At 43.5% G+C, this 12,917-nt stretch overlaps 1 protein-coding gene and 1 long non-coding RNA gene across 12 annotated transcripts in view; one reads left to right on the top strand and one right to left on the bottom strand.

The window, feature by feature from the left end:
- LOC310762957 (protein FAM13A-like) overlaps positions 1-12,917 on the top strand; it is a 52,355-nt gene that overhangs the window by 8,022 nt on the left and 31,416 nt on the right. For 7 of the 11 annotated variants that reach the window (XM_083614849.1, XM_083614847.1, XM_083614850.1 and 4 more), the window contains exons 3-7: positions 536-695; positions 2,417-2,626; positions 4,846-5,032; positions 6,886-7,024; positions 7,800-11,181. In XM_083614849.1, coding sequence (XP_083470975.1) covers positions 536-695; positions 2,417-2,626; positions 4,846-5,032; positions 6,886-7,024; positions 7,800-7,865 — 762 coding nt within the window. In that variant the 3' untranslated portion in view covers positions 7,866-11,181. Of the gene's footprint in view, positions 1-535; positions 696-2,416; positions 2,627-4,845; positions 5,033-6,885; positions 7,025-7,799; positions 11,182-12,917 lie in introns of those variants that run through there. The other 4 variants (XR_014548313.1, XR_014548314.1, XR_014548315.1 and 1 more) reach the window with 3 other exon arrangements.
- Positions 250-12,917, bottom strand: part of LOC310762995 — a 41,435-nt gene continuing 28,767 nt past the window's right edge. The window contains exon 3 of the long non-coding RNA XR_014548341.1: positions 250-963. This is a non-coding gene — a long non-coding RNA (uncharacterized lncRNA). The remainder of the gene's footprint in view (positions 964-12,917) is intronic.

A 12,917-nucleotide genomic window follows, 5' to 3' on the forward strand; every position in this document is an offset into this window, starting at 1 on the left:
TGGCTGAGGAACCAGAAACCCCTTTCTTGAACTCTGTCCCTTCAACTGGTCATTGCAAGAACCTCACAACTAAAGACTAATGTCTGTGTCTCCTTTCCCCCCTTCTCCCTCCCAATCCCTTTTCCTTTTGTGTCATGTCTTTGAGAAGTCAAGAAATTTGGCATGGTTAGATAAAATCTTAGTCTAATCACTTGAATTTTGATACAGTGGTGGTATACAGAACAAACCAATAACTAGAAAAACCAAAGCTTGGAATTATTTGGACGGGAATCTTTTTTATGACTCAAGTTGCTTTAAAAGGCAATAATGGGAGCAGTGGGAACCTTTGATTTTGCTCTGCTGGCAGAACCAAATTTCCATTGCCAATTTGAGATTTCCCCCCCTCCCAATAGTTTGCATGAATACAATACATTTTTAACCCCATCCCCACAAAAAACTTTCCAAGCTCATTAGATCTCTTCTGCTCTTTCAGTTTCTTTTGCATCAATGGTGCAAAGAGGCCTCAAGAAGATGTTGCATTTCTTTCTGTTTGCAGCAGTCGTTATCCTCTGTAGAAATTAAGTACTGTAGAAATAAAGTTGGACCACAACCTCAGAGAACTTTTGGCATTCCTCTTGACTACTTTGCCCAAGAGGAAACTCAATTTCCTGTTCCTTCCGTTGTCAAGCACTTGGTGGAATATTTAGAAGAGTTTGGTAAGTTCATTATCTTTAGCTGAGCTTTGTAAGAATTTCTTTTGTTCCTTTCAATAAAAATGCTGAGCTCCGCACTGAATTTCTGTGGCTTCCTGATCGGGTTAGGAAGCAGCATTTGAAGTAGGGATTTCATATGGCCTGTGGCTCTGTCCAGAACAATTATGACATCATTGATCCTGTGCTCTGCTTCAGGCCTCTGATGTGGGCATCTGGTGAAGTGTCTATGATGTCATCAATCCTGGGTATGCCGAAAGGCACTTTCTGGGTTCTGAAATAGAGGGCGACATCCAATATTAGTCATACTCTGCTTAGATCCATTAAAATCAAAAGAGTTAAGTCAATTTTTTCATTGGTGAATCCCAACTCTTTCCCTACCATTGACACATCTTTAAAGAAAATGTTTGGAGAAATTTTTGCAAAGCTACCTTCTTTTCCTAGGGGAATGAGAAAAAGAAAAATCTCAGAAATTTCCCCATAAGAATGTCTTCTGAGAATTTTTGTCTCAACCCATTTTTGGGGTGGGTGGGTGAGAGAGAACACAAAATCTGTTCTTGGTAACAGACACCTGCCTTACCTCTAGTCATATATTCTTTGCAAATAACCACTTGTAAAACAATAAAGCAGAAGTTAAGTACCGTATTTTTCGCCCTATAGGATGCACCGGCCCATAGGACGCACCTAGTTTTTTGGGGGGGAAATCAAGGAAAAAATTTTATTCCTCCCCCAGGTTTCCGCAGCCATCCCCAAGCTAGAAGAGGGAGACGGAGCGCTCCGTCTCCCTCTTCTGCCTTCAGGGACAGCCTCTCTAGCCTCCGTGGGGCAGCGGCTTGCCCCGCTGTCCCCCGAGCTTGTGGGGCTGGCGATGGGGAGAAGCAAGCTTTCTTCTCTCCCCCCCCCCCCCGCCAGCCTCCAGACCAGGTCGGGGAATAGCGGGCTGGCGGTGCTGCGCCTCCCCGCTGTCCCCCGAGCTTGTGGGCTGCAGGCTGCTGCCTGCAAGCCTTGCGAGCCCGCGGGACCTCCCGCCGGGCTTGCAAGGCTTGCAGATAGCTTCCTGAAGCCTGGAGAGCGAGAGGGGTCGGTGCGCACCGACCCCTCTCGCTCTCCAGGCTTCAGCGAAAGCCTGCATTCGCCCCATAGGACGCACACACATTTCCCCTTCATTTTTGGAGGGGAAAAAGTGCGTCCTATAGGGCGAAAAATATGGTATATCAATAAATGATTTTCATGTAGGTAACCTGAAGGAATAGTTATGCAAATTTGTTAGATACAGAGCTAAGAACCATTTTAGAACTGACACCAGGCCTCCCATTGATTTTGACAGATCAGGACTGTGTATTTATTCACTAATATTCATAATGTTAATACACTGACATGATAGATTTATCTTATTTTCAGGGGGGAAAGTGTTTTAGTGCCATGTACTTCTCATATCACTTAAAGAAAATGTTTTCTTGCTTACAAAGATGCTGATTAACTACCAGGTTGTTTAGTTTTGTTGCCATGACAAAAGCATACCCAGAAACCATTCCTACCATACATGAACAAATTTAGAGATGCAGTCATGCATCTGAGACAGTTTGTGAGGAAGCAGGTGTTCTCCCCCCCTACTTTTTTTTTTGTATTTTTTCAAATCCTAGTGTTCCCACAACCCCCTCCTTCTGCATGGATGTTAGTATGAAAACAAATTTGCTGTTACTATAGGATGTTGCCTATTTCAATAGGTCTGAATCACAAAGGCCTATTTCGGATCAGTGGCTCAGTGACCAAAATCAAAGCGCTGAAGGAGAAGTATGACCAAGGAGAAGAGGTGGATCTTGTTAACGAAGGAGATGTCAATTCCATTGCCAGCCTGCTTAAACTCTTCCTGAATGAGCTCCCAGTTGCTGTTCTCCCTGACAATCTGTGCGCCAGTATTTTAGATACTTTTGAAGGTAAAACAATTACATATTTTTGTTCAAGTGGGCATGTTGCCACATCTTGGAAAGATACACGTGCAAAGGGTCTTGATCAGGGAGAGGGTTGAAATGGTTGATACATATATTTTGGTCTATTCTGTAATTAGAAGCCAGTTTGTCAAACATGACAAACGTCAAACACAAATGAAGGCGTTTGACCTTGAGCATAAGAGGTGCTGAACAAACTCAGAGAATGGTGAACACTACATGGATCTGCTCAAGATTGCATAATGGTTTGTGGCCATTGGTATCAATTTGTGTACACTGACTTGCTGTCACCCTCTTCATCGAGCTTTAAAATTCTTTATCTATATTCTCTTGTGTTCCCCCTTCTTACCCTTTTCACTTCTTCTGTGCTTCTCAAACTCACATGTTAATTAACTGCAGGTTGCTCTGCTCTCATCTATATCACTACCTATGCCTGGAAAGGTTTTTCCGTCTCTGCTCATCAGACCACATTCCTCTTTTCCAATAACCCTCAAGACAAACTTTGTTTAGCAAAATCTTTTTGGTATCTCCTAACACCATTTTGGGGCTGATCTACTTATGCAGAGAAATCATGCAACTTCCTGGAACCTAGTTCAGACTGCAAGTGAGGATTGCATGTTTACATGCTTTCCTAGGTTGAAAAAAGCCCCAAACAAAACCAAACCCCCAACCCTCTCTGCTTGTGTGGTGATGTCAAGAAGGAGGGTTCTAGCTTTCTCCTTGCTGAGGACTCCTCCCCCCAACAAATAGGGGAGCATCTCCTACCAGCAGTTTGAAGTGGTGCAACTCCCAGAAGGCCATTTCCTGTGAAATGTCTCTATGTGCAGATTGGCCGTCATTTGTTTCTCTCCTACCCACTGACTGTCTCCGTGTCCATTCCTGCTATTCATGATCATTGATCATAAACATTTGTCCTTTCTCAGTTTTGTCGGTGTAACACAGAGTTGGGTTTGCATGTTACTAAGAAGTTGCAATGCTGGAAGCCGAGGTTGTTTGTACACCTTCTGCTTGCACTTTCTACATAATGTGCAAAAGGGGAATGTACATGTCTGTCCCATGGGGAGAATTTCAAGAGCATATGATGTTCATACACTAAGGTTACCAGATTTATTTCAATGAATCCAGGGACACTATAAATAAATAAATAAATTTATATAATAAAAAGGGAAAAAGTTATTTTTTTAAAAAAGAAGTAATATCTTCTCATCTGTGGTCTCCTCTGGGTCCTGGCCTTTCTTGGAGCACTAGCTGTGCTTCCCCCCTTCCTCCCTCCCTCTCCCACCTTGCACTGCGATCCCCTATAGTCTTACTCGGGAGTAAGCATTAGCAGAAACCCCCTCCTCCTGCTGCTGCCCTGCCCGCCTGTCTGGCCATCTTCTGCACAGGCATTGTCCGGTGGCTGCCTTGGCACGCCCAGTCAGCATGTCCCGGAGCAGAGCGAGCGGGAGGAGGCTCGCTTGGGTTGGATCAGCTCATCTCCTGCTTGCCTCTCATCCGCGATCGCCAACAACGAGCTGGCCAACAAGCTGAGCCACCGCTTGCAAGTCGAGGAGCACAATGGTGAAGCCAAGCAGCAGCCGCAGCTGCCCAAGCACCACCCGGAGGCTGAGCTGGAGCCCAAGCCGATGGCCTTGGGCAGCGGTGCCGACGGCGAGCTGAGCACCAAGTTGCAGTGGCGCACCGAACTCAAGGACCCTGCACAGCTCTTGCCCGGCGGCGGCACCCAGCACTGTGTCTTCAGCCCCTACACCGAGTCCCCATATGATGTGTCTTGTGCGCAACACATCATATGGGGACTTCCAGCGAGGCAAAATGGCAGGCGCCTCCTGAAGCCAGCCAGAGCCAACTGCGCTACCAGGCTGGCTCCGGGCTGCTGAGACTGCCGCTGCCACGTTTCCCGGGGACATTAGATGAAATCCGGGGACATTCCAGGGATGGAATTTGTCCGGGGACAAATTTGCAAATCCGGGGACTGTCCCCGGGAAACGGGGACATCTGGTAACCCTATCATGCACCTCACTGTTGCACAGGACGTCACTCATATTTATACTGTCAATGCTTCTCTGCCACCCATCTGGGCAGTGACCATCTTACCTCAGTACAAAACACCTTGCACATGCTTGGTACTCAGTAAGTATGAAACACTAGCAATAATAACTACAACTTATACTAACCTTAGTTAATGATTAACATTTAATCCTTCACAGATAATAAAAACGACATGGCAGAATGCCCAGGATGCACCCTAAGAAGGCTATTAAGCAGCCTACCGAAAGCCCACTATAGCCTTTTCCATTTCCTTATTAGATTTCTGGTCAAAGTGGCAGCACATAGCGATGAGAACCACATGACAATGGAGAACCTTGCCATTGTTTTTGGCCCCACCCTTTTCCGGTAAGATGTTGTTATGATTGCTGTATAATGTGTAAATTCCCTTTTCCTGTGGTATAACTTTCCTGGCAACATTCCTTTAGTCTGCAGGTGGGGGCTTGGATGTTCCCTCTAAAGAAGCCCTCAACCTTTCTTGGATATGTTATGTCTAGAAATACATGCAAGAGAGAAGGGCTCTGGCCTAGTTGAGAGATTAATTTTCCATTTACAAGGAGTTGTTCCCACGTGGGAGCTTTCAAGCTTATTTCACTGCCTGAAGTGGGATAGTTCAGGAAACGGTTTACGCAAATGATTTTGCTGGTTGTGTATCCTGGTCCCGAGGGTAACATGCTTAAACTGACTTAAAATGCAAGTGTCCTCTGAGTTTCCATGTGCCTTGGAATTTACAAGTTTGTAAGTAATGGCAGAATTACCTTTTCATGGCTGTTTGTTCGCCATGTTCAGTCTTGGAGCTCCTCCAGATGTGCTTTTTGTTGTGCGTTCATGACGATGTGTGTTCATGATGGTATCAGGGCTGTTATACACAATTCTCCTTTAAATACTGTTTTCTCTTGCAGAAATTTTAGGACAGATGTTTTAGGACTGCTTTTGTTTTCATGCATTAGTGCATGTCCCATAACTTCTAACTGAAATCCTGTAACTTTCCATACCACAAATGTTCTGGTTTATTTATTTATTTTGTCCCGCAGTTGTCATGCTATAGTGCAAGAGTGTCCCTCTAAATGACCATAATATTGAGGAAGCATTGTGGAACCACTGACAAAGTAGAATTATGTGTGGCTGGTGCATTCCACCACTAATGCTGCAGTCCAATGACATGGTGCAGAATACATCTGCAAAAAAGAAAAGAAAGGAAAAGAAAGACACACATGGAGGAGACCATGGTCCAACTACAATCAGAGTTACCAAACTGCATCTACTTTGAAAGTGGCTTCCTTGACATTGCTGATGCATTTCCCCCTCTGTGGCTATCTGCTCTCCCAGCCTGTCTGCTGGGGACCTTGACTGCATTAAATTATCACTTAATTATAGTGAGTGACAATTTAATATTCAGCTTCAGAATTTATATGGGCCTGAGAGGATGCACAGCATTAGACTATGAAGTATGTCACTGTTTTACAACCCTCTTTTGATGTACCATAACTTATATAGCCTTCATAATTACACCAATAATCGCTTTATTGAATTAACAGCAGGACCAAACACCCAAATATTTTTAATGTCTGGATTAAACAGAAACTTACTGTTTACAGTATCATTAAAAATGAATGAATCTCTTCCCCACCACCACAACATTTGCATTTTCCATTAGAGAACAACAGCATCATTGGCCATGTTATATATAATGCGCACGCTGTGTGCATGCTGTGAGCTTTCAGTTTCTTGCAATATTTGGATGACTTTAGCATGGAGTTACCAGATTTTATCCAGATATTTTAATAACAGTTTTATTATACGTACAAATAACTATTGCCAAAGCAGGATAGCAAGCACAACAATTCCTAACAATAATTCAGGTTAGAAGTATGCTACATCAAATATGTACTGATTTGTTAAAAGCAAGCGCAGAAAAGGCTTCTTTATTTTCCTCTCCCTCTCCTTATGGCAAGTTCAGCAAAAATTGTCGCTGATCACACACACACACACACACACACACACACACACGAGCTGTCTGCAACATGGACATTTATCTTTTCATTTCCTCCTTTTATAAAACACAACGGCAAGCACTTAAAACATTTATGTTCTGTAAGTTCCTTTCTAATGACCACCAGACTGGGTGGTTGATGATTCATAGGGCTAGAGTATGAGGACCATTAAACTGATGGCATTCCATTTTCTTTTTTCCTTTTCAGAATTCCTTGCAGCCCCTCAGCTCATAAAAAACAAGCAGTATGCAATGGCATTCTCCTATATATTCTTCAGCACCATGAGGAGATATTTGTGGTCTGCCCTGACACTCATTTCTCACTGACAGAGGCAGGTGACCCCCAGGTAAGGAGCTATTAAGGGAGACTGAGTCAACAGATAATTTCTCATTAACTCCTAGGTATGTATTTTTCTCAACTACACTGTGAAGTCACCCCATGGTCAATGCTTGGTTTATCAGTAGCACATCGAGTGCAGATGGGAACTTGGTTTTTAAATAATTTCCCCTGCCAAAGAATACAAATGATCAGCTTTAAAGAGAATGTTGTTTAAACTGAAGGCGCTAATAAATTGTTCCAGGGCAAGTGAGTTTAAAGCTATTTTTTTGTCAAGTTTCATGTAAGGGTCTTAAATATAGTGCACTTTATAATTATGATATATCTGGTTTAATAATGGAATGATATATATTATGTTGTAATTACATAATCAGTAAATATGAAAAGCTATATATTGTGTGTTGGGGAAAAGCTTTTAAAAACTAGGGGAAAGGGTTCCAGCCTTGTCTTTTTATTGACAAGCTGGTTTTCTAGGTGTAAAGATGTTTTTAGGAGAAGTGGCCTTTCAAACATAGAGTCAAGAGACAATTTCACCATTTGATAAGCTGTTTGTGTGAACTTGGCTGCAATGCAGTTTAGATTCTGGGGGTTAATGACAGAGGACATATATGCCTCTAATATATGGTGAAGGGGGTTGAAAATGACCTTTTGATCTCTCTTGCACAGTTATAAATCTATTATAAAGAGTAGGTTATTAACAGTTTTCAACATAACATCACTCTGCTCCTTCCCCCTTATTTCCGCCTCACCATCCCATTCCAATCATTTGTACGCTTTCCCCACAGATTCTCTCCCCTGCCCCACTGTCCCAAGAGCTGACACAACAGACAGAGGAAATCCATCATTCATAATGTATGCGGCAAGCAACCTAAGACTGGCTGGCCCCTTCCCTCCACATGGTGTCAGTGTTGCGTTTTGGAATCTCACTGTTCCACTTGGTGGCAACTGGCTGGATTTTAACCTGCAGTTTTCAAGGTCTTTTTTTACAGTTTGCCCCTTCTTCTGTTCACACGCACAGCAATGTCATCATGACTGATTTATAACAACTCAAAGGATCCCTTTGGATAATCAGATGTTTGGGGACATAGGTGTGCAAATTTATATCCTTAATTAAAACACTGAGATGCAAAGAACATTCCCTCCGCCGCTCCTGTAATGGGTGGGGGAGCTGTGAGACTCTGCAAGGGTCTCCTCTCAAGCAAAGGCCCTTTCGAAGCCTCACCACTGGACAGGAAGAGCCTGGCAAACTCCACAAGGACTTCCAGAATGCCTCTCTCTTGCTGAGAGGGAGTCATTCTGGAGAGCTTTGCCTCTGCCCCTAGGGATGGGAAGGACTAGCAGCAATCAGAATAGGTGGTGAATCAGTTCCTACTCTACCTCCTATTTCCAACTATATGTGATTATTTCTTAGTAGCATCTATAACTTTGGCCCACTCATTGATTTGACACTTGAAATGACTTTTAAAACAAACAATTAAATGTGCATAGGCAGTATCATATGCCAAAGGCACAAATCCTGTTGCTAACAAAAGTGTCTGACCTCTGTTGATAATATTACTATAGCTATTGGTGGTGTGTGTGTGTGTGTGTGTGTCACAACAAATGGCTCTTCTCCTTTTTTCTGAAGGATGGATTCAAGGCTGGGCCTTTGATAAATCTTGTCCCATCCCTTTGAAAACTCTTTGGGGATGACTGTCAATTCCCTGACATGTTTTCGGTTATAGGATGGTTACTGCCATGCTCTGTCAGTAAAATGTTACTAGCTGCACTTTGCCCCTTGTTTCTGGAAGGCTAATGCTGTCGGCTGTAGTGTGCTTCTCTCTCTCTAGATGCTGCTGTTTGCCATCTGTCTCTCGTTTGTTCCAAGAGGACAAATTACTCTAGGTTCTGTGCTAATCCAAAGCAATAGGCAGTAACATTTCTACTCCCCTCCACAAAATCTCTCCAGCCATCCAGAACGATGCACAATTGGAAATCATTTCCACTGATAATACCTTTGGAGTTTAGGAAAATTATTTCACAAAGCGAAGCAAACAAAGCTCGGATGAATTTCCATTGTGACTCTGCAAGAGATGTCATTATATCCCTGTTGTCTTTATTTCTCTGTGTTCTGAAAGCACCTAGGAATTAAGTGCTCTTGAGTATGTGAGAAAGGGGAAGTTGAGTGCAGCTTCACATGTATGTCCATGCTTAAGTGTCTGGAGACAGAGCTCTGCAGAGAATGACACACTGCAGGCACATTTTGCTACTGGTCAGCACCCCTCCAAGAAACCTTGGGTGACGGCTGTGGGCTGGGCCAGCAAATGTGAAACTCTGGGTCATTTCCTCTGCTGTTTTCTACCCCATTGCTTTTCAACTGCTTACCTCTCCCCCCCCCCCACTTCTTTCCTTCGACCCATTCCCATTTTTCCAAAGATTCCCTTCATCCACCCCCACTCCTACTTCCTAACAGAAGATATAAGCTGCCTCCCACAGGGTCAGGCTTTTCCGCCACCCCATTGACTTCAATTCTGTCCAACACAGGCAGAAGCTTTGCCTCTGGTGGAAACTGTCTCCATTTAATGGGAGAGGCCAGCCATTGAACTAGAAACCTGAAAGCTGTGGTCCCTCCTATTTTCCGCTGAGGCTTCTCTTGCCCCTAGAATAGAGGCTGCAGTTGGTGTGGATCGGATTCTGACAGCGAAAGGTCAGCACAGCTGAACCATGCCTGTCCACACCACCTTTCCCTTCCATCTTCTACTTTTTCAAGGGATTCTCTTTTCTCCTATCTGATTTCACACACGCACCCCTATTTATCTATCCAGTGGGTGTCATGTTAATTTTATGCCCCGGGTGCCAGATTCCTTTAGGCTCCCCCTGCAGACACCCACACACTCTTCTTGTTCCAAAGTATGGAGCTGTATTTGGAAGAATGCAAGAAGCCAGATATGGAGGCAGCCAAAATTAATTTCTCCCTTCCCCTCCCGCACTGCCAATCTCTGGGAACAAAATGAATAGCTTTGACTTAGAATCTTTTTCACTGGTCAGGTTGAGTGGGACCTTCTAAAAATAACAATATGTTCTATTTTCCTGCTGCTGTAACTCTACTGCACAAATATCTTTTATCAACACAGTTAATATTTGCATATTTCTCTTAGGAAATATAACAAGGAGTCTGCCAAGTCCATCGAGCAAAGGGAATATTTTCTGAATTCAGCTGCTTGATCTGTTTTTTATAATCATTATTTGTGCTTCAAGTCTGACCTTCACATCCCTCAACATGAAATCCATGTCAGTAAAGTCCCTGTTATTTGATCTTACATTTACAGTCCATAGGGTGCTGCCTTTGCATAGAGCAGTGCTAGACATTGCAAAATAAATAAACAAACAACCACCAAAAAACCAACATCACTGCCCCCCCCCCCGCTGAGTTTTCCTCTTCCTCTCTTTTGGATTTGGCCTGCCTCATTCTGGATGTTGTTGTTCTGAGTTTTCTCTGCCCGTGATAGTCCTGTAGATATCGGGACATGTGGTAAATGGGAGCAGATGTTATAGAGCGGGGCAGGGGAGGAGGAACTTGGCATGGGGCTGCTCTTTTTGGCAGTAGCAGCTCTGTATTTTGTAACATCTAGGTACAAACACACACTGCTTCCACTTGGCTTGGTCCCATGAGGCTGTTTAATGTGTGTGGATACGGCAGCCTCCCACACAAAGCCAGTGGCACAAGTCTTTCTCAGGTGACTTCAGTCTCAGTGGTACAGATAAATAGCAGCTTGGGGACAGGATACCTAGCAGCCCACCTTCCCCTTTACAATATACCTCTGGTTGGTCGCTCAGATCTTCCAAGGGGGCCTTTCTGATGCGAACAATGATGGGATGCAAGCAGGCCTTTTCAGTAGTGGCACCGCTCTCTGGAACATAAACCATGTGATGTTCATGAGGTAGCAATACCTTCTGAAGACCCATCAATTTATGCAGGCTTTCTCTGGCCTGTAAGCTTCATTGCACTGCTCCATTTTACTGATGTATTCTTTGCTTTTATTGATGTGGGGTTTTTTTTTTTGTATTTTGGTTAACTGTTGTAATATAGATCTTTTAATGATCTTAACTGTTTCATGTGAGCTGTTTAGAAACGCCACTCATTAACTGGCACATAGATATTATAAATAAAAATGAATGAAAGAATAATATGGGCTGAAATATTTGTGGACTGTTTAAGTGTGTGTGTGTGTAAATATTCTCTGGGAGAGGTAGAATTCGCCAGGAGTTTGGGTGAGGGCAAACAATAAATTTCTCAGAAAACTTTCTCCTGAGAAATCTTGGCTCACATAATCTTGAATGAACCTCTGTTGTTAGTTCATATAGGTGAACTGCATATTCGTATATGCAGCCTGTGTGTGTACATGTGTCCAGTTTTGATGGAAATATAGAACTACACTCCCTCTATCTATCTATCTATCTATCTATCTATCTATATCTATCTATCTATCTCCATACCTTGGTGGAGGTGAAGGGATCAGTGCCAGCTGAAGGGATCAGTGCCTGAATTTTCGCTCTACCCTTTTTACTGTCCAGTTCTTCCACATGCCATATACTCTTTAATAACTAAGGAGGCCCTGAGTATCTGCTGTGGAGTCCTTGCACATAGCAAAGCCAACGTGTACACTCAGGACATGTGGGTCACTGACCAGGCCCATTTGGGCCTCACCATTTTCCTGCCCGAAGTGACCCCATGTTGTAGGGATCACCTAGCACTCTGCCACAGATGTCCATTAGAAGAGACCAATAATGGGTAAGCAAACTGTTTCAAAGGGAATCTTCTCTGCCGTTTGTGGAATGCCTAATCAGGAACCACAGGGCTCCGGCAATCTAGTAAGCACTGCAATAGGATGTATTTATGTGGGCATTTACCATGAATTCTGTGATATGTTTAAAAGATGAATATGTAACAGATATTGCTAATAGTTCCACTTGCCAAGCCCTTCTGATGTTGCTGACCCAGACTGAAAGCCACAGCAGTCATTTTGTCAGATATCGGAGAAAGAACCTAAGCGTCTTCTGGTTGCTAAGGCAACGCAAGAGTACATTCCTCTCTCTTTTATCTCCTTTAGCAAATTTCGTTCTTTTAGCTTCAAGACTACCCTAAATAGATCAAAAGTAGTCTCTTCATTATGTACCACCGAGATAGCTGCTTCTAAGGCAAATGAACTGTTAAGTTGAAGTGCGTTGCAACCTGAAATACATTTTGTTTTGTTTTGTTTGGAGGAAGGCCATTGACTCTGGAGTGACTTGCTGGAGGAGATAAGATTAAGCCAAAGCAGAGAAATTTCAAAGCACATTACAAGGATAATCTCCATTTGCAAAATATTTCAAAAGGGCAAAAGAATTAACATTTCTTAAAAACACCCCTCCACTCAGTGCTGAAAAACATTCCTTCGTCTACACATATTCAGTGCTTGTACACAGTTTGGAATAGTGTGTGTGTGTGTGTGTGTGTGTGAGAGAGAGAGAGAGAGAGAGAGAGAGAGAGAGAGAGAGAGAGAGATTGAGATTTGTTATACTGCATTTCCTTCGAATTCTCAGAATGTTTCAGATAGGAAGAGCTGTTTGACAGTGGAACGGTCTCCCTCCTTCCTCGGAGGTTTTTAAGCAGAGGTTGGATGGCCATCTTCTATGGATGTATGGTAGATATTCCTGCATTGCAGGAGGTTAGACTAGATGGCCCTTGGGTCCCTCCCAACTCTACAATTCTATAATTCAAACTGGCTTCAACCGGTGTAGACCGATACAACCGGTCTGGACCAGTTCCAACCAACATGGACCGGTTCAAAACAGCATGGACCGGTTCCAACCGGTCTAAACCGGTTCCAACCGGTCTGGACCGGTTCAAAACAGCACAGACTGGTTCAAAACAGCATGGACTG

Source organism: Podarcis filfolensis, assembly GCF_964270895.1.
Source record: "Podarcis filfolensis genome assembly, chromosome: 5".
NCBI classification, from domain to species: domain Eukaryota; kingdom Metazoa; phylum Chordata; class Lepidosauria; order Squamata; family Lacertidae; genus Podarcis; species Podarcis filfolensis.